The 22,124-nt window shown below is 43.9% G+C and overlaps 1 protein-coding gene across 4 annotated transcripts in view; it reads right to left on the bottom strand.

The window, feature by feature from the left end:
• Window positions 1-212: 212 nt before the first annotated feature.
• Window positions 213-22,124, bottom strand: part of ABL2 (ABL proto-oncogene 2, non-receptor tyrosine kinase) — an 81,308-nt gene continuing 59,396 nt past the window's right edge. For all 4 annotated transcript variants that reach the window (XM_081026167.1, XM_081026165.1, XM_081026164.1 and 1 more), the window contains 10 exons: window positions 21,678-21,848; window positions 17,837-18,132; window positions 15,244-15,516; window positions 14,091-14,175; window positions 12,567-12,744; window positions 11,142-11,326; window positions 9,645-9,797; window positions 8,682-8,771; window positions 5,479-5,652; window positions 213-4,965 (listed from right to left, as the gene is read on the bottom strand). In XM_081026167.1, coding sequence (XP_080882293.1) covers window positions 3,257-4,965; window positions 5,479-5,652; window positions 8,682-8,771; window positions 9,645-9,797; window positions 11,142-11,326; window positions 12,567-12,744; window positions 14,091-14,175; window positions 15,244-15,516; window positions 17,837-18,132; window positions 21,678-21,848 — 3,314 coding nt within the window. In that variant the 3' untranslated portion in view covers window positions 213-3,256. The remainder of the gene's footprint in view (window positions 4,966-5,478; window positions 5,653-8,681; window positions 8,772-9,644; window positions 9,798-11,141; window positions 11,327-12,566; window positions 12,745-14,090; window positions 14,176-15,243; window positions 15,517-17,836; window positions 18,133-21,677; window positions 21,849-22,124) is intronic.

Raw genomic sequence — 22,124 nt, 5'->3', positions numbered from 1 at the left:
GTTTTATTAACTAACTGGGCACTATTTTATTAGCCAACTTGCAATTGAATTATAAGAAAATTCTAATTTAAACCCGAAATTGCAGCTAGGCAAAGGGGCTCCACCATAATGGCCTCAATGTATAGCGGTCGTCTGGAAAAACACTGAAGAATTTCTCACGGCCAATTTTTTTAAGGCTGTATCTCTGAAAATCACGATGGAAGTCTGTAGGAAAATATACATATTTTAATTTTACACAAAGCCTTTTAAGAAAATACTTCATGTAAAGCACAATGAAGAAGTATTCTACACCAAATACTGCATTTTAAGGTAGAAATCCAAACTGACATCATATTATCGTACATGAACGGATTCATGCTACGGTAGCCCAAAGGTATGCATTTATGTACAAAACCACTTTAGAAAGTTTTCAACATTTTGTAGAAGGCTTTTGCTCCTGCTCTCTGTTTTGCTTTTAAACTAGATAAAATTAAACTACATTTTTAGTTTCTAGAAGCAGTTTTCTCTGCTTTGAATTCAAACTTTTAAATTTACATAAGGTAATTTTAAAACTCTGGTCCTTTCCAAGTAGAAGAAGAAAAACCTCAACTGTAATTCTGTAATAAGTTGACAGTGCCTCTTTAACCTGAACCCCGAGCCGCCCACCGCTGACGTCCCAGTTCAGGCACCACGGAGTGGGGTGTGCTCACGCTCTGACAGTGCCGAGGAAAAGCGATTCACTTCGTGACCCGATCAAGCACCCGCCGTGGGCAGGCAGTGCCAGGCGCCGCCCTGAGTACGACACAGCCCCCACCCTCAGACTGTGCCCCGGTGAGAAGATCAGGGAGCTGACGTACACTCAGTAGGGCTCCTCCAAGGTTTGTTTCCAGAGCTCTCAGGGATTAAGCTCCCTTGCTTAGAGAAAAAAAAGAAAAAGAAAAAAATCCCCTGAAAAACAATTACAATCCCTCAACTTGCATCCCACAACGACAGGGATAAACATAAAAAAAGCAGCATAATAATATTCTAAAGTTTTAGCTTTCCCTGCCCCACCCTTAAAAGGCTAATTGCTAAAACGATTTCAAGTTTATGGAAGTGGATGATGAAGGGGAGAAGCAAAAGGGGAGACGGGAGGACCACTGGTTTAAATCCAAGGTAAAGAGACTGTCTTCCCTTCCAACCACACACTGGCTGCCTGGGCTGCCTCTTCTGTGACAGACAGAGGTCACCCAACCTCTGCAAGGAGCACCCAGCACTGTCTCCTCCCTCATCCTTCTTTTGGCTTGGGGCCTCCTTTCCAGTAGCCAAGATAAGAAAGAAACAAGGTTTCCTCTCTTTCTGGTGAAAACTACACTTTCTCCTTGGTCAAGGAGGCCAAACTCTGTCCAAAACATAGTTTTTAACTTAGTATGCTAGCCCCATTAATATAATCTCAGCAGTACTAAATGTCACAATCTGCTACTGAGCAAAGTAGAGCAAAAAAAACCATTCGATGTAACACTGCACTAACGAGCTTTCTCCAGGGGGGCTCTCCAAGGGGTAGCTATGCCCATATTTGTAAGACACCCATGAGAAGACGTATGGTTACCTTTGTTTACTAGACTAGGAGACGGAGCTGGTTTGACTGGATCGATGACAACGGCCACGAAGAAAATTCACTGTCCATCAATGTGGAATTCCTATCTTCCTAAGGTAATATTCCTTTGGAAGGAAAAAAACTAATGTATTTATTTTTGTGTATTGGGTTCTCCTTGGGAGAAGGGGGTCATAAAGCTTTAAAAACAGAATGAAGTGGTAACTGGAATTAGACCCGATATCGAGAATATCAATTGGTTAATCAGATTCGGTTCCCTGCAATCTTAATTAGCTTCCATTATTATAAATGAGTAGGGAAGGAAAGGCCCTATTTTTCAAAGACAAAACATATCTGAGGGTTAAGTAATTGGGTTTCCAGGACCTAATATTCCCTGTAAATGACATGTTCCTTCATTTATACTTTCTTAAAATACGATATTAAAATAAATCAAAGAGATTCCCAATATGATCTTTACAAACAAGCACAATGTTGGTGGGGGTGGGATACGAGAGAGGAGGAAAGCACGTGAGGATAATTTGATTCATTTGAAATCCAGAGAGAGAAAAAAATGCTTCTCCCTATTTTATGCCTAGATTGGGTCTCGGGGGACAAGGGAGGAGAAAGGGACAGAGGAACAGCCACGAGGACCAAGCCAGCGTCTCCTCAGTTTCAGACCTCTGGGCCTGGCTATTGGGTTTCAAGAAGAGACCCTTTCTCAGGTATTTTAGTAATAAAGAAATACACGCCTGCTCACGCCCTTACATAATATGTCATTACGGAGGGGCACTGTATCAGAAAAGGGATCCACTGGGCGAGCCTTTCCCTGGCCACTAATGTCAACATCCACGTTGGTTCGTGCCCCAAACGTTGCCAGGAATAACGGAAGGCCTGCCCAGCGAGGGGCAGAGAAGACCACTGTAGAGACCCCGATGCCTGTGGTTTACAGACAGGCACCAACAAGCAGACAATGCTGTCCTGCTGGGCTGGGAGAAGGGACTTCTGCTGGCTGACGTAAGAGTTTAGGAGGAGGCCGCAATCTCCCTGACTATACTTCCCAGCATTCTTTACTTCCTGCACCAATGAACACACCAGTGGGAAACAAGACAGGCGCATACGGATGAGGCCACGTTTCCCAGTTCTCTAATTCTCGCAAGTAGATTTGCAGTTCTTACTGCAGCAGTGACCCTGTGGAAAGCATGGCTAATGGCTGCTTCCAACAGCCTTGAATGAAACGTCTTGGTACATTCCCAGCTTCCCCTTCTGCTGTTCCCACCAAACTCATTAGGTGAGTTGGAGCCCTAAGCCAGTCCCCTTCTGTGTGGTACGAGGGCCACAGCCAGCCCACTGGCTGGGCAGTCTCGTGGCACCGCTGCGGGCAGCCCTGTCTAACACCTTGCGTCATCCCGGGTAAGGATGGGCTGGATTTGGTTCTTCACGGCACGACACACATGTTCCCTGATGTCCAGTACAGCTTCCACTCCTGTCCACGCCAGCCTTACCGCCACCCAATTCCCCTCTTCTATGAGTTTTGCTTTTTATTTTTGAGATGAACCTGTAAACGTGAGATCTCAGAGATCTGAGGTACTTCACATAAACACACTCAAGTATCAGTCTTTCGTGTTTTGCAAACAACACAGGAAAACGAGTCCCTTTCCCTCTCCCCTCAGAGGCGTGCGCATCTCCCCACGAGGCTGGCAGTGGCTACCTCTGCACCACGTCACTGATCTCCTGTACACACGACAGCAAGTTATGAAGGACAGGGCTTGCCCCGGGCACGCCCGCAGCTGCTGAAGACACCTGCAGCTCCTGCAGGCTGAGTTCCAGTTTGCTCACAGCCTCTCGGAAGGCAAACTTGTTGCGAGTCTGAGGGATGCAGTCCACGTAGCCTGAGCAGTAGTCGAGCAGCCGGTGCCCAGTGTCCACGAGCTGGCTGCTGGGCACCGGCTCCGTGATGGCACTGGACAGCAGGTCAGCACATTCGAGCAGGGCCTCCTTGCTGATTCTGTCAGCTGAGATCTTCTCAGCTGCCTGCCTGGTTTTCCTCAGAGCCACTTTCGTACCTGCTGTGCCATTGGCCATTTTGGCGGGCGACATGGAAGACATGGGCAGAGGCACTTGAGGCGCCGGCATCACCGGCCTCCCAGCTTTCCCGCTGGTGGGCACTGGCCCTGGAGCTGCCTTTCTCCCCCCTTCCTGCGTGTCTGCGGCCAGGGCAGCCGGCTCCTCCGTGGGGTCTGAGCACGTGGACGGATGCTGCAGTAGTCTCATCACGGGGGGTGGGGGTGGGGCACACTTTGGTTTTACCCGTCGGGGTCGGTCCTTGTCACCAGAGGATGTGACCTGATGCTCAGATAAGAGCTTGAACTTATTCCCCTGAGAGTCTGTGCCAATGAGCTGCACGTCCGCCGGAGTGTGCTTCAGAGTGGGTGAGATAAGGACGGGCACTTTGTGGTTGTGAGTGGTGGGGGCGACCACCGCAGCCTTGGCCGGAGAGGCCCAGGCGGCCTGCTCGCCGTCCTCCGGGACGCCAGCCATGCCGAGGCGGGCCCCACCATTCCTCTCCTTGTTCTTCGGGGCAGCCGCCACTCCAGCCACCGCCACCCCTGGGGAGTCCTTCTCTGTGATGGCTGGATCCCCAGAGGGGGTTCTCAGAGGAAGAGCCGCGGCCCCTCTGGGCAGAAGCTTGGCTTTTGGTCTCTCCCTGGTTGGAGCAGCACCTTCCTCTGGTTTTCTGGGGAGTGTGTCATTGGCCCTGTCCACGTTCTCTTCTGGCTGAGAAGAGGTGGACACTGTCCTTTCTAGCGGGAGTTTGGACCTCTGGCAGTTCCTGGGAAGGGTCATTGCCATCCTATCCTGCTCTGGAAGCCCTGAGGACATGGAAGATGTAGAGTTTGACCTTGGGAAAGGCTTGGAGGTGTCGTCACTGGCTGCAGGTTTACCCGCTCGGAGGCCCAGTGTCTTTTTGATTAAGCGTGGTGTGAAAAAACCTGTGATGCCAGACCAGCCCCCGCCAGCAGTGCCACTGCCCCCACCCCCACCGCCGTCGTCGTTACACAGGTTCCTCTGTGCAAAGCTCCCCCCATAGCACTTGGGTGGCACCAGATTCACCTCTTGCTGGGCAGGAGTGAACGAGAACCCCTCGGCCTGCTGGAGAGGTGCAACAGGTGAGAAGTTACCCGTGAGTTCGTATTTCTTGTGGGGCTGATTCTCCATTTCTCGGAAGGAGCTGCTGCGTTTGGGGGGTGTGGGAGCATTTCTCTTTTTCATGAAGGAGCTGAAGAAGCCTCCCTTCCTATCCCTGGTGAAGCATGTCTCTTTGGCATCTTCCAGGAGGCTGCTGGGTGACTTGTCTCTTTGCTTCCGAGGCAGTGCTGGGGACCCCGTGGGGGCTTGTGCACTTCTAATGAACCCTGATGAGAAACGGCCAATCAGTAACGTGAAAGCAGGAAGTCACTCCACTACACTTGAGTTACTAAGGCTGAATTGTAAGACTTTTGTCAGCATCTACTAAATGTCAGGTGTAAGCAGGACTCAGCAGAAACTAATAAATACATTACCATTCCACACTGATTAGTGTGCCAAGTGTGATGTGGGATAAACGAGGGAAGAAATACCCTGCCGGTTTTCACCTCGGCCTTCAGCTTTTCTCTAAAAACTACAGCACGAGCTGGCCTCCTCTACCAGGTTCAGTGAAGAAGTGTAAAGATGGTTTGGGAATCAGGAGTTAAGGAAATGGTGTGAGACGCAGGGCTACGTGCCAGGGCGCAGACAGGACTGCGCACACTGGTAACGCAGAGTGAGGACCAGCGTGCTGAGTAAAACACATGCCAGCCGTACTCTCCGCAGGGAAGATGGGCAGGAAAGTGGGACTAGAAGGATGATAACGCTCAGTTCTTAACCAAGGCCTGTCTAGGGGCCCGTACCTGGTGCGGAACTGGAAGCAGAATTTTCGACGGCCTCTTGGCTGCCATCGATATTCTCCTTGTTCTCCACCTGCTTCTTCAGCGTCCGGGTCTTGGAAGGAAGTATAGGTAACCGGGGCAGGTGTGGGACGACAGACGAGGAGGAGGCGGCTCTCCCAAGCTCCTCAGCTACCTCTGTGAGGAAGACAAGGGCACTGATAAAAAGAACAGTTTCGTGACAGAGGAAAGGAGTTTTCAGAAAACGAAAGAACTGAAGAGCAGAGTACTAAAATGTGCCATGGAATCACAAAGTATGTACTCTTTTTCTGCCTGGCTTCTTTTGCTCAGCAATACGTCTGTGGACTCACGCTGTTGCGTGGGGCAGGAGTGTTCTCCTCACTGCTGTGTATTGGTTCAAGGGTGTGAATACACCAAAATTCACCCATTCTCCCCTGGGGGAATATTTCAGTTGTTTCCAGTTTGGGGCTATTATGCTGCTAGGGACATCATGCTACATCCTTTGGTTCGCAATTGCATGCACTGCCTCCTGGGTACACACCTAGGAGCAGGACTGGTGGGTCACAGGGTACACATGAACTCAGCTTTGTGGGGTCCTGCCCAGCTATCTCCCCCAAGGACTGTCCCAATCTACACTCCCGCTAGCGTTGGATGCAAGTTGTGATTATTCTGCATGCTTGCCAGAGTTTTACATTACCAGGGTTTTTGTTTGGTTTTAATTTTTAGCCTTTCTGGGGTAAGTGTTTTGTTTTGTGCTTCTCTGATGAGCAGTGATGCTGAGCGGGCTTCACGTGCTTACCAGCCATCAGTACCAGCCATCAGTCTATCCTTGTTTACCAGGTGCCAGTTCAGAGGCTGAACAAAGCAGACAGATGTCTGCAGACACTTTTATTTTTTCGGTTGCACCCTGTACTAAAAAGGAGGGTAGATGCATTCCATTTACTTTCATTTCATGCAAATCAGTCTCCTGAAAAGGTGTTCGCCTATTAGCCGCCCTGACTAAACTTTGGTCATGGGTTCTCGGGCTTTTACTGAGGCAAAGACATCCCCTGCTATTCATTCCTAAGCAAAAATAAAGCAAGCAAGATCAACTAAATTGTGACATTTTACAATTATTTTACAACTTTTTTTGGTAATTGTTTTTAAAAATTAACATCTCACAAGAGTAGGTACATGGCACTTAAGTGAAGCCTGTGAGAGTCCTTTCTGACACTGCTGGGTGCTGGCAACTGTGCCCACTGCCACTGGCAGGTTTCTGAGGCTAAAGCGATGCTGGGTGGGAGTGGCTGTGGGAAGGAAGGAGAGGGATTGGGAAGCAGGGACATCTGAAGCTACTTGAGTGCATGGCTGCCACAGACCCGAGGTTAGCACGACCCTGCTTTTCCATGGTTTGTTTAGGAGCCAATAAATTCTCCTATTCCTTAAAGTTTGAGGAGGCTTCTTTCACTTATAACGAATAAATACATCATTTGAGGTAGGAACTGTCTGATCTGTGTCCTCAGAACTAGCATAGTCCTTGCCACAGATTAAATGCTTAATCAAATATGGGTTGAATAATGCAAAATTTCTCATTTAGCAATTCTGAATTGAAATTAGCTTTGAAAACTGGTAAGGGATGATTTTCTAAAAGGATGTAACATTTTCAAAAGAAAGAGAAATATTTAACTAAGCATTCAACAGAACTTAAAAGTTGGAACTAAAGTACCAGAGAAATGACTTCTACACTTTGACTCCACAGGGGAAAAAAACACCCAGAAGAAGAGTGCTGGGAGAGGGCAGCTGTGTCCTCGCCAACCTGCAGACGTTCCACATAGCACAGGGCTAGGACACACACACTTATTATTCAAGATCGGTGTTAAGTTCCCTTTCTGCTTACCTAGACGTGGTAAATCACTAAGGGAAGCAGACAAAAATCAGCTTGCCTAATTGCTGCTTCTAACGTTTTAAAACTTAAACTTATGTAGTAAGTTCTCGGTTCAATTATGAAGAAAAGGAAAATTTTGAACAATGTGTATAAAATGGAACTATATCCAAGTGTCTAATAGGCAAGTATAATTAAGAATTTTGTATTTTTGGCTTTCTAGGAATAGTCTCTTTTTATAGCAAGTGTACTGTCTGACTCTTGCAGATAATTTTAGAGGCATTATACACAAAAGAAACTGTCTATATGTGTCCATCCACTTGTTTTTTTAGATAAGAAGAGTTCTCACTGTTCATATCATAACATGCTCATTCTAAACTCCTTTCCCTATCAATATTTAAGAATATCATTTTAAACATTCATCTATATGGATATAATTAACAGCCCAGGAGGTATTTAGATTGGTCATAATTTCTCAATATTATAAATTACACTGATGCAACATCTTTGTTCATCCTTTTATTTCCATAGAATCTATTTCCAGAAATGGAATTTCTGGACATTGCTTCTATGACTTGGTTCTGTCTTTGTAGGTGTGGTACAGGGAGTTGTAATATTTTTCCCATTCATTTTTTCCTCTTCTCTTCCCAACATAAGTGTTAATGCTTGAAGAACTACTGAACTAATTCTCTTTATGAAGAGACTGAATTTCTAATTAAAATATAATTTCTAATAGTTCTTCTTCCCCTTCTTCTGCCTCCCTCCACCCCACTCTGGTTCAAGCCGTTGTTTCTCAGTCTAGTCGTGTAGGACACAGCTCCCTGGCCCATTCTGATATAATGAGCCTTGTGCTCCCCCCCCTTCCCCCCCCCCCCCCCCGTCCCCGCCGGCTGAGGCAGTTGTCGGCCACTCACACTGGCCAATCACACTGGCCACCGGCCACTCATGGCGGCACACAATAGCCTGTGGCAGCACTCAGCAGCCCACAGCAGCCCAGCTCCATGGAGAGCTGTTGTTCACAATCTTAGCTGTAGAGGGCGCAGCTCACTGGCCCATGTGGGAATCGAACCAGCCACCTCTATGTTAGGAGCCTGGCACTCCAACCACCTGAGCCACTGGGCTGGCACCAAAATATAATTTCAACATAAAACATATGGAGACACAGAGATATTAAAAATAGCAAAAAAAAAAAGCAAAACAAGAATAACGAAGGCCAAGAATTAATTCAATATCCTGAAATGGAGTCCCACGCTACAAGAGTCTATCATTTTTGAAATGGGATTACCACCACCATTACCACCACCACCCAGAACTAGCCACCAACAGTGAATCATCACATTTTCACCTTCAGAAATGCTGGAGTCATGGAACATGGTTTCAAAAGCTTGATGTGTTTCAGCAAAGGAGGGCCTGTCGGCAGGGCTCCACTTCCAACCTGTGTCACAAAAGAAGGAAATATTATCAGCTCCTTGCAGGAATTACACATCCAGAGGCACTCCCGATGTATCACGACATGTGCTTGGTAAGCAGAGTTACAGCATGTGCACAATGAGTAGTGAGGCAGCTGCTTCCAGCTCCCAGACTCAGAGGGTAAGGAACCCACTTCCTAGGGCGGTCCTTCTGTGCGGCCTCAGCTCGTATCCCCTCTACTGTAGGAATGAAGAGGGGTGGGGAGATAGGTAAGAAAATGGCAAGTTTTCGGCCACTGGAAAAATAAGTTAAACCTGTCTTCAAACTCACTCTAACCTGATATATCATCAGCTGTACATATTCAGAAACGTAACAGGAAATCAGAAAGAAGTGGCTTAGAGTTTACATTTGACAAAGACAGGGCAGTAAGTAATACCAATGCTCAGTGAGAAAACAAGATTTACGCTCAAACACAACTGCAATTTAATTCACGACTCACCTTCCTACTTTTCTCATTTTCAAGAAGTCAGATGCTTTTGTTTATTCATCACAGAGGTTACTTTCATGTATTCTCCCTAGACTTTAGCAATCGCTTTTGTCTAGCTGAAAACAGTCCTCCCCTACCTAAACTCTAAACCCAATTTCCTCATCCTACTAAACATGCAAATGTGTTTTGGAAACTGAGTCAGTATTTGGACACTGGATAACAATTCTTGGGATTCCAATAAGACTCAATGGTGTAGCACACAATACGCCAACTGGCTGATCAGTGACCAGCTCTATGTCATGAGCTTGAATTCAATCTCACAACACTGAGAAGAAAAATGTTTCTAATTTTACTAATCACCCTAAATCGCTGACTTAAAGCTTCAAAATTAAAATATGCGAAAATACTCACATGCTCTCATGAGTTCATAAACCTTAGGGGGACATCCTTCAGGCTGTTCCATTCGATATCCTTTTTCCAGCAGATCATACACCTGAGACAGGTCAATCCCCGGATATGGCGACATTCCATATGTAGCAATTTCCCACAACAGTACCCCAAAAGCTGTGTAAGGGATGGGAAAGAAAAAGATTAACGTTTCTTCTCTGATTTATTATTTATCTTATACCATTAGGAACTTATCTTTCAAATTTTGGGTGACATTTAGTTACCCAAAATATATTCTTCTAATTCTTAGAGCATGACTTATCCTTCTAAGGTATTTTCCACAGGAACGCTTCAAGTATAAACCTCAGGATGGTTTTCTTTAAATTTCCCACTTTTTATTTAGATTTCTTTTACTACAACAAAGGAGAATAAACTATGACAATATAAGAAGTCTGGGGCATAACTGAACTATTCTTAGAACAATCTGTGATCTAGTTAATGAGTTTCACAGTTTTTAAGTCAGCTAATATCAGAGGAGTAAATATAAAAATGGACTCACTAAAATCAGATAAAATTCATGCTATAAAAAAGAATTTGCTTGACTTTGTCACAGGTTATTTCTGAGTTTGAAATTTCTGGTAAACAGTGACTTAGAATCCTACCACTATTTCTATTGGCCCACAATCCAAATTTCCAGACCTGTTGAGTCCACTGAGCTCTCCTAAATCCTACTGCTTTTCAGGGCAGTAGAAACAAAATCCGTGACAAGGATAAATTCTAGGTGAACCCTCAGCATGCCTTCTTTGAAAAGAGGATGCTGCTCTGTCCCAGTGTTCTGGAAACAAGCAATAAAACCCAATGTAGAAAGCAGGGAGCTCTACAGAGAGAGGATCATTAGAACTCCAGTACAATATAAGAGCAAGACTGTGAGTTCTTTGAAGGCAGAGACTTTTTTACTTTCTTCTTTACACTTCTTTCTATGCTAAGTGCCTGGTACCATGCCTGGCAGATAGCAGGGATTTAATAAATGTTTGCTGAATGACTGAAGAAAGATGTGGGTACAGACAAAGGATACTGGTCAATAAAAGAGAAGCTCTAAAGAATTAAGAACATTTAGCTTTCCCCATGAGAACATGCCTCGCGCTAAGGGTCTCCTGCATCCCTCGCCATACGAAGAGAAGAGCAAACACAGAAGCAGCGCCTGTGCAGAGCCCCATTCCTACTTCATGGACGTGACATGCCCAAGAGGCTATAAAATCACCCCCCGGCCTCAGCCATGCACAAACGGCAGTGTTGTGTGCTGGCTGCTCCCTGGTCCTCCGCCAGCTTACAGGAGGAAAAGCAAGGTTTACAGAAGGGTGCTCCTGCAGAAGGAAGTGGCACTAAAAACTAAAAGCACCCGGAATCAGGATGCGTGAGGAAGCATCCCAATAAACGCATTTTGGACTTAATAAAAGAAAATTAAGAACATTTATAAAACAAAGAAATGACACATGCAGAAAATGTCACTTCCAACCTTACCCCAGACGTCGGATTTAATGGAGAATGTATTGTAGGCAAGACTCTCTGGCGCGGTCCATTTAATAGGAAACTTGGCTCCGGCATGAGCAGTATAAGTGTCTCCAGTCATCAGTCTGCTTAAGCCAAAGTCAGCCACTTTCACCACATGGTTTTCTCCCACTAGGCAGTTACGAGCTGCAAGATCTCTGTGGGAAAGAGAACCCTAATGTGAGTCCATTCAGGTGGTAAGGAAAATGGTCAGGAATGCTCTACTCTTGGTGCTTTGTGCTACATGCAGAGTTGAGAAGTGCTGACAGATATGGTAGTATTTTATGATCACTGACATGCTAGAAAACCACTAATTATATATCACTAGTCCAGCAGTCATCTAGAGGAAGTTATGTGATGCTGGAATAAAGCAGGCTTCAAAAAATGGGTTCCTATTCATAAATAAGTTGACCCTCAAAGAACACGCGGTAGGTTGAGGCATTGAACCCCCTTCCCTCCCGCACAGCTGAAAATTCACATATAACTTGACTCCCCCCAAAACTTTACTAATAGCTTCCTGTTGACTAGAAGCCTTATAGATAATAAACAATTAATGCCTACTTTATATGTTATATGTATTATATATTGTATTCTTACAATAAACTAGTAGAGAAAGTAATACTAAAAAATTCATAAGAAAAATACATTTACAGTACTGTACATATTTATTTTTAAAAATCTGTGTATAAGTGGACCTCCATAGTTGAAACCCCTGCTGTTCAAGGGGCAACTGCTCACTGGGGCAGGTGTCAGGTGAGCTCCTCCACAAGGGTTCAAGTTCTAAGACAGAAAGCTCCATTTTAAATTAAGCCACTAGATGGAGCAAAAGGCTCCTGAACAGCAAAGGACCCTCATTAATACTTTAATCAGAGTACACGGTAGGTTTATAAATTTGAAATAACATTGTAACAGGCCCTGTAAAAAGGAAAAATGACTTTCCTGAATCATCTGAAAATTTCAGGGAAGGTTCTCACATTCTTCCCTTTATTTGCATGACAAGTGTGGGGACAAAGCCCCAAAAAGCAGTTTTCAGGCTCTCGGCCTCACATGGAAAGGTGCTGGCTCAGGTAGTAAATGGACATCAATTGTGACTGGATGGCCATCAGCTGTGGCTAGTTGGCCGTCAGCTGTAACCAGTGAGCCACTGGCCACTAATATAACTGCTATGGCTATACTAGCAGAAGAATGGGGGCTAGCGGATTGCAGAGAGGCGGATGCCGCCGGTGAGAATATAGTGATATGACTCCCCTACTTATGGCTCCGTGGGTGTTCCTTTTTGGCCTCACCACATCCTGCGTTCTTATGTGGGGAGCGGGACCAGAGACCCCGCAGGACGCCCCGCATGATAACAAGCAAGGCAGCTTCATGGCTCATCGCAAGCAATCAGGTTTTACACACCTATGGATAAAATTCTTCTTCTCTAAATACTCCATTGCAGAAGAGATCTGAGTGGCCATGTAGAGCAGCACAACTGCAGTCACCTCTTCTCGGCTGCATTCTCGGAGATAATCCAGCAAGTTCCCATAAGGCATGTATTCAGTCACGATGTAAAATGGCGGCTCCAAAGTACACACACCTGAGAGTTAAGGATAAAGCTTGTTTTACTACTCCAAACCACTGAGGCAAGAATCAGCAACAGGTATGGGGGGGTATAATCAATAATGTTGTAAAGATTGTGTGAGGGGAATATAATCAATATTATAAAGATTATGTGGGGTGCCAGACTGGCCCTGGATTTATCAGGCAGATCGTTTCATGGGTCGTGTAGATACCTGATCATTGCGCTATACATGTGAAGCTTAAGTTGAATATGGAATGTCAACTATAATTTTTTATCTCTGTATTTATACCTAGTCATGAGATATAAAGTATAGCATAAGGAATTTAGCCCAATGGTATTAGTAACAGCTATATACGATCTCAGAGGGGTAACAGATTGGGGGGGGGTTATCACTTTGTGAGGGATGTGTCTAACTATTAGATTGCTTTGTACACCTGAAACTTTAAAAAAAAAAAATAAGCAACAGTTTGGAAAGTAGTTTGGCTGTATCTTTTCCCTCCTTGCCATCAAATTTTCTGGAAATAATATAGCTGGGTTAAGAAGTTGGTTGATAAAGGACTATCTACTTCCATTATATAATCCTGGAAATTCATATTCATCTGCATAGTTGCTGTTTGGGCAAAAGCAGAGTTACTTGTTAATTCCATAAGAGGTCAGGACAACTGAAATTTGGAGCGTTCTGCCCACAACTCCTATCCTCAACTGCTGCTAATAAGTGCTTGTTCAACAGCAACTGCAATTGTGCCCATGCTGAAGATTATGTGAACCTGGCCTGTAATGCTTTGTAAAAAGATTACAATTGTTTCCCTAGTCAAAGGTTTCACTGGTCCATGACAGATTCATTGTAATGAACCAACAAGAATCTCCTTTAAACACCCAAAGAAAGCGGCCCTAGTTTAGAAAGGCAAAGGGTGCAAACACAGGTTTCTTTGTGGCCTGAACAGGTGAGCAGCTAATCTTTCAGAGCATGGCACTTTCTGCTGGTAATGGTAAACCAATGGGTGTGGTCACAATTTTTAATCTGCTGCTTCCCAACAGTCCTTTGTTTAATGTCTCTTTGTTTTATGAAATTAATTTGCAAGTTTTTGGTTTGGACTCATTCTGAGTGACTCTGAACTTTGAATCGGGGGCAATTAGCACAGCTGGGTGGCTCTACACATTGCCATCAATCCAGACCACTGTTTCGTAGGTGACTGTTAAACACAAAGCCTGCTGTTTAAAATGACAACCATTATGGAAGGAGAGTGACACGTGGAGCTTCTACCACAGTGATTCAAAAGAAGGATGTGGAGATAATAGGGTTTGGGGACAAGCATCTCTGAGGAAACCTGTGGTTCGTTCGTTCTGGCACGCGTCCTCACCTAACAGCTGTACCAGATTAGGGTGCTTGATTTCCTTCATCACTGCAGCTTCCTTCAGGAACTCCTCCACCTCCATGGTATCTTCCTGGAAAGGGGAACAGGTAAGAAAGAAAAAGAGGAAAGGGACAAACCCCGTCTTAATCAGTTGAGTCAACTCATAATCCTAAAACTTCAGCTTTAAAAGGGAGCATCCCCTGAATATTTTAGCATATTACTTCAAGACATCTTATCATAACCTAATATGCTGCACAGAAGTCCGATTAAGAAAGAAAGATGTCCTTGAATTTACCCAATACTTGAAATGAGTAAAAATTAGCAGGGTGAACAAAATTCAGCAGTTATGTCCTATCACAGCTGACACTTGGGAGACTTAGATGATAGCTCAGTCCTCTGGCAGTTTGCTTCCCTGGAAAGCTCAGCCTTTGAAAGAGGAGACAGAGGAGACACTGTTTACATGTCTGTCTCCCTGACAAATTCCTTAAGGAGCAACGCCTGTTTGCAAGGCCTGGCATAGTTTCACACTCAGAATATGCTTAATAAATACTTGCTAGAAAGATCTGACGGCTACTCATAGCTGAAGAGCAGCCCTTCCTAGTGGTGAGGCATGCAGGAGACTCTCCAGAGAACACGATGAGCGACAACCCTGGAATTTGATACCAGGATGCTGAGAGAGAGAGAGTGGCACCAGGAAAAAAAGATTTCTGTGATTATTAAGAACTAGAAGAAGTGATCTACCCTCATGGAGATGGGGGTAGCAAGAGGCAGGGAGAGAAAGGACAAACCAAAGAGAGAGGAGAGGAGGGCAGGAGGGGGAGGGAGGCGCGGTTGAAGGAGAGGGAGAGAAGGTGTTCTGTCCAGCAGGGGTCGTTGTGAGGAGGCCCGCTTTGCTTTTGTAACTGGTACTTGGCTTCTACCCACCCACTAGACCCCCATCCACAGCCTGCAGAGACACGTGGGTTCCGACGCGCTGCAGTGACCAGCCTGCCTCGGCATTGTTGGCAGTGGCACGAGGGTTGATCACCACAATTTGCTGATGTGCTGGGCCCCCGTGGGTGGAATGTGTTCCAAAGTTAAAGAAGGGTATGCTGACATTCCCAAGCGATTCGCCACAAAAGAAAGAGATGCCTGAAAACTGTAATTCTCAGCAACCCACCTTCAATGTTTTCACAGCGACTGTCAGGCTGTATTTCTTCCAGACGCCAACGTAAACCTCTCCGTACTGACCACCCCCGAGTTTGTGCTTCATGGTAATATCTGTCCGTTCCATTTCCCATTTGTCATGGATGGGGGACACACCGTAAACAGTAGGCTTGTTACACTTGGGTGCAGGGTAGTGTAGCGTTGTCACCAGCCCATCAGCCACTGTGGAGTGATGGTGAACGAGCTCTGCCAAGGTGCTAAAGCGGCTCTCGGCAGTTACATACACCTGGTGAGAAGAGAAGGCAAGCTAAACCAACTGGAAAAGAGATCAGAAAATGTTTAAAAGCCCGTTATTTCACTGGTCTGAAGATCTGCAGCTAGGTTATCTTACTGGGGTAAATAAAAGAATTACATGCTGATGGCGAGGAAAAACACAGAACGTCAGTTTCATCTTATTTAAGCCACTCTTCCTAGGCTTCCTAAATTAGCTCTAGTCTTGGGAAAAAACATCCAGGATATTTCTCTGGATCATTAAGGTCATTGGTCTTCAAATATTTTCAAGCATGGAGCCTGTGGAACCCAGATATATCAGATAGCTAGTGGAAGAGGTGGTCTGATTAAAGTAGGCAAGAGGGGGAACTTAGCCTCCTGGAAAAGTATGAAATACTCCCTCAGATCTTGCACAGAAAATAATTTGAAAACCATTTAATTATTTTGGCAGAGAGGGTATTCAAATATATAATTTTTGTTTAATTAGGATGTGCTGTGGGTGTCTAGGACATTAAAAAAAAAGCCACAAATTTAATTTCAGTGAATTGATAACAAAATAGTTAATCTGTGATAGGCAACAAGAAATGTCAAGTAAGATAATCCTGAGCCTTAATCTCCCAACGCAGTTTATTTAAAAAAAAACAAAAAACTTGTACACAGAAAAGTATCCAATTAATAAGTGGAGAACTGCTGATTTTTACAAACTGAACTCACCCCTGTTAACACCTCCCACACCAAGAATGACACCACCAGCACCTCAGAAGCTTCCCTTGTGCCCTCCCAGCTATTAACCATTCTGCTGACTTCTAACACCTTAGAATCATACAATATATATTGTTTTGTGACTGCTTTCTTTCACTCAACTTTTATTGTGGTATAATTTACATACCCTAAAATTCACCATTTTCAAGTGTACGATTCAGTGGCGTTAGTAGGTATATGCACAAGGCTGTCCAACCACCAGGATCGAACTCTAGAACATGTTCATCAGCCCATACCCGCGAGCAGTCACTCCCACTGCCCTCCTCCCCATTCCCTGGCAGTCACTAATCCCTTTCACTCAGCTTTACCTGTGCGAGCTTCATCTACAATGGGCATTGGCAAACTTTTCTGTAGAGGGCCACACAGTAAATATTTTAGGCTTGTGGCTATAGCACTTTGTTGCAACTACTCAAATTTGCTTAATTATGAGAAAGCAGCCATAGACAACACATAAACAAATGGGTGTGGCTGTATTCCAATACAGTTTTATTTACACACGAGAGCAGGCAGCTGGCGGGCCACAGTTTTTCCTGATGGTGTGAGCAGTATTACTGTGTTCACTTTGTTGTTGTATGAGATTCCATTTTATGAATGTACCACAATTTAATAATTCATTCTACTACTGTTAGTGGGTATTTCCACTCTTTGGCTCTTGTAACTAATGCTGCTGTGAACATTCTTGTACACGCATTCTGCACACACATGCACTCCTTTTTGTTGGGTGTACAACCAGAAGTAGAGCTGTTGGATCTCTCTTACATTATTATTATCTGATTCTATTTGGTTTTGTCAAGAGACACTCTCTGGAAGGTAGTGCAAAAGAGAATGAGAATAATTTACTCATGTCTTCTTTTGTACCAGCCATTATGTTTTATGGAATTTATTTCATTTAGTCTTCACAACAGTCTAATAGGGTGGGATGGGAAACAGGCTGATGTAAGGTCACAAACTTCAGCAATAAATGCGGGGGCGACACAGCACACTAGAGGTCCGCTTGCTCCAAAGCCTGTGCTCTTTCCCTACTAAGCACATCACACAGAGGGAAGAATGGAAGAAATGATTCAATCTAAGTTTACTGTACAACAGAATAACTGGCATAACTATGCTTTTACAGTTTATAAAGTAAAACAGTTCCATTCTAAAATGGCTGGTCTTTCCAACATGTAAATTGCTAAATGACTGGTTCATCTGTTTATATTACTAATCAACACCCATCTCAAAAGTTGAAATTCTTACTTTGTGAAACTTCTGGTAGAGATTATTGTATGTTTCAAAGATACAAGGTTTAATTTATAAATTCTACACAGTGTATACAGATATTTGATGTGTATGTGTATATCTGTATATCGATGTGGATTAGAGGAGCTAACTTATCCAGCAATTTCCTTCAGTCTTCACCTTCTCATCTAGGTCATGTTTTCAATTTCCATTACCATATTCTTTTGAAAAGAACAAGCTCTCAACATGCCGAACAGCCCAAACTCACACCAGCGATTGCTGTATTTCCTGTCAGACACGCATGTGAGTACAGTTTCTAACTCTGCTCCATGGTGGGAGGCGGCTGTGGGTCTCACCTTGCCATCCGCGGTGGTATTTATCCTGTAGTGATACACACGCCCCTCGTACCTGAGCGAGATGGAGAGCTGCCCAGGGCTGCTCTCACTTTCTCGCACCAGGAAACTGCCGTTGATTAAACTGCTGAGCAGATACTCGGCTGCACTGCGGGACACAGGCCCGTGGTACCAGGAATGTTTCTCCAGGCTGTTCACTGGGGTTATGTAGTTGCTCGGCACCCAACCCTGGCCATTCTTCGAGCGAACTTCACTCCACTCCCCATTCTGGTTGTAACCCAGGACTCGTAACTTCTCACCTAGCCACGAGAGACAAGATGTTAACACTTTATCCCAGTCTGTTGTTAAACTTTAAACTCACTGAAAAATGAATCAGGAACTTTTATGCCAAGAAAATGTTTTAAAATAAGGAAAACAAACTTGGCTATTCATCATATCCTCACTGATCTCTTTAGCTTGTAGCTTAAACAAAAGAAGCATAGTTAGAAATGGCTTTCTGACATTTACTACTGGTTTTTAAAGTGTTTTACACCAACTAAAACATGTCTTCAGGAAACTGCATGTATGGTAGTGAGGTGGAATACAAAGATAGAAAGGTTACTGCATGGCTGGGAAATGACATAGTCTCATTCTTCAAAAGAAAAATAAAGTTCATTTTTTCCCCCAAAACCATTTGTCAAGGAATGTATCTTACATATGGTTCAATACTAACAAACGATTAAGGATTCAGGGATAAGCCATGTGAAATACAACGTAACTTCTAAATTTCCCTTGGCACCAAGGCAACAAAACCATCCATGTAAACAAAACAAAAACAAAATAAACCAAAACAAAAGCACAGGGCACAGAGCTTTCAGCAATGTTTTCAGAAAAAACCTGTTTGGGGGATGGGAGGTGAGCGTTGAGGAGGCCTACAACGGTCTTTTCCAGGACTCAGGTTTTACAACAGTTGTCCTTTCCCTCCCCTGCCTCGTGCAGACTGAATCACTCGCCTCCATTCCTCTAAAATGAGTGTGTGGGAAGGAAGCTGAGTCTGATGCTGGAACCCAAAACTCAGATTACTCAGAGTATCTTTGCTCTCCACCTCAGTGTCCTTGACGGCCCCATTCAAGTTGTGAACGTCAGCTTCAGACTCTGCCAGCATCCAACTCGCCCTATGCTGGCAGCACAGACAATACAGGGAGGGTGAGAGGGATGTCATCAGTGAGAACTGAGAACCTAAAGAATCCTTTTAAGGCTCTCGGCCCCTATCCCCAAGAGATACATGCAAGCCTTCCCGTAGAGTTCACACCCACTTCTCAGTGTCAGAAAGCAGAAAAAAGCCAAATCAATCAAAAGCATGGAGCCCGGGAGTTATCAGACAAAGGCTACTGAGGAAAAACTCAAAATCATTATTCTGGCACCCATCTAACTTTTTCCAGTGGTCTACAGAAATGCTGACCAAAGGATAACTTCCTACCTACCGTTCTTCCCCGAAAATAAGACCGGGTCTTATATTAAGGTTTGCTCCAAAAGACGCATTAGGGCTTATGTTCAGGGAATGTCATCCTGAAAAATCATGCTAGGGCTTGTTTTCCGGTAAGGGCTTATTTTTGGGGAGACACGGTATCAACCTCTACTATCTCACCTTGGATATGAGACATTCAATGAGAAAAAGCACAAGAGTATGTACTCACACACATTTTTATACACATACACACATACATACATATATACACACATACATGTATATGTATATGAAATATACATATGTACAGATAAGAGTGTGGGCAGTGGTGTGGTGGAAATGCACAAATGTGTAAATACTCCCCAAACACATTTGCAGGGAACAAATCTTAGTGCTGCTAGAAAAACAAAAGTAAACGAGTTGCTCTGTAACTTTTTTATTCCACAAGAACTGCAAGTAAAGACTAGTAGTTTACTAAGTATATTATTGTTGCTTCCTTATAAAGAACAGGTAGTGACAGGTCATTGCAATTAGGATACAGTCAAACACCCTAGGTTTTTGTCTGTCTTCCTCTCTTTCTGGCAGAAGAATTTTCTCCTGGAAGATTTTTGTTTGTTTGTTTTTTAAGGAGGGCGCCACTCACAGTGGCCCATGACCCAGCCACTTTGGTGTTATCAGCACCACGGTATAACCAGCTGAGCGGACCGGCCACCCTCTCCTGGAAGTTTTGAGAACCATACAAGCTGATGGGGTGTGGACTGGTAGGGATATAAAGGCTGGCCCTACTGACACAGGAATCCTGGGAGACTTTTGTTTTTTAATTCAAGCAAAATGTCATCTTCAAAGAAAAGGGAACTAAAATAAGCATTGTGATTTTTATTTTCAAAATATATTGTCTTGTCTTTAAAATAATAAAATAGCTTTAGCATGACATCATTTTATATGAGTAAGAACCAGGCATTTCATGGGGTGTAGGAAAAATCACCGTTGGCCATCCGGTAAGCTGCACACTCGTGGTTCCCATAACTGGTAACTGAGGAATCAACAGACTTTTGCTATCAATGTTTCCTTGGTGACTGAAATCTCCGGGAAATACCTGCCATGCAAATTCTACCTGGGAAAGAATGTCCTGAGTCACCACTTACAAACTCCTCCACTCAAGTTATCAGTAAAGTGTAAGAGTGTGTTCTAGCCCAGAGACTACCACAAACATAAAGTGTCTTTGAAGTCCTTTGCTTTATCCTAAAACTCTACATAAAAATGTCTTTCAATGCATAAATACACACCCCACACATATACAAACACCATCACCACCCAACCCCAAAACTACCCAAAACCCTTAAGTAAACTGACACTAGGAAATCATGCACTTTTTCTATGCCTTTGAAACCTCCTGGCACATGCATACATGCCATCACATTCACTCTGGGACACAGCTATAATCCAGTTTGAGAAACTCAGTATTAAGGATTTCTGCTTTTGATGAATCTGGCTGGATTTTAAAAACTGATGTAGGTAAAATCTTTATTTAAGGGTAATGTCCTTGAGTGGAGGCCCATCTTTTTAATTTGGTATATCCACTCCCATTTAATACCTCATTCTGAACCCTACAAATAAAAGGTGTGTGTCTGACAAATAATCACTTGAGTTACAATTTTAAAGATTATCCTGAAATATATTGTTTCCCAGTACAAGGCTTTCATAGGTTCAAATGACAAGAACAAGCTTAGACAAATTAGTGGTCCAATTCATGTACACAGTGACAATGGCCCATACTATTTCTCTCCCATAAAAGTTCCACATTTTCGGTCCTTGTTCAAAAAACCAAAAATGGATGATTTTACTTGGTCATAGTCTTAGTGTTCCCTTTTATAAGAATTTACTACTGAAATAAACAACTAATCTGAGAGTATTACTATAATAGAAACCCTTCGTACTATTCCTTCTACTAATCCATATTAACACAAATAAGAGATGAGGTATCCAGGCCAGTGCTACTCAAAGCAGGTCCACAGCAAGATGCTACGCCTGTGCCAGGATCTGAATCACTGGACCACTTTCTTCTCACTCCAAGTCTTGCTACAGAAAAAGAAAACGTCAGCTGAACTAAATAATTGGTACAGAATTCTGAGAATGAGGGAAGTTTATGTGTATGTTGTGCGGGTTTTTCTAAAGTATGTTATCTCATTTTATCTTTTAATAGGCTTATGAAGTAGACAAACTGGCATTATCCCATGCACAGATTTAAAAAAAAAAAAAAAAAGATAATTATGAACCCAAAGTTTCTGGGCCCAAATCACCTAAGTAATTTTAGAGGCAGAATCTAAAACAGACCCCCTTTATTTCCTAACCACTAATGAAAACTGCAAAGTGAGAGGATGTCCCACAGAAGCTCACCTTTAGTGATGCTGAGCGTGTTATCACCACTTGCTACAAAATCATAAAGTGCAACAAAGAGGTTGGGATCACTCTCTGTGGCCCCGAGCAAGTTCTCCTTGGAGCTCCACCTGATGGCTTCGTTCAGCGCCTGGGGTTCAACCTCACAACCATAGGGGCGGTGCAAGGCTTCTGAAAGACACACAGAGAGAAAGGAATTCAGAGTAAGGTCAGCAGTTGGAAATTCTTTTGAGTTCAGTACACATCACACAGTATCTTAGCTGCTGGCGTACATCTGACAGATGCTGATACAGACTGCCAGCTCCAGGGTATAACATAGTTGTGGAATCGAAGCTCGAGCAAATGACACTGCCTCCTAAATGTGAGAGAAGTCTACTTGTTGAAAATAGAACAAGATAGTCAGAGAAAAGAACACAAAATGAGCATTTACCTGTGATTTATATGCAT

Source organism: Rhinolophus hipposideros (assembly GCF_964194185.1).
Source record: "Rhinolophus hipposideros genome assembly, chromosome: 19".
NCBI classification, from domain to species: Eukaryota; Metazoa; Chordata; class Mammalia; order Chiroptera; family Rhinolophidae; genus Rhinolophus; species Rhinolophus hipposideros.
The sequence above is the reverse complement of the archived record's forward strand: the minus strand, read 5'-3'. Positions and strand labels throughout refer to the sequence as shown.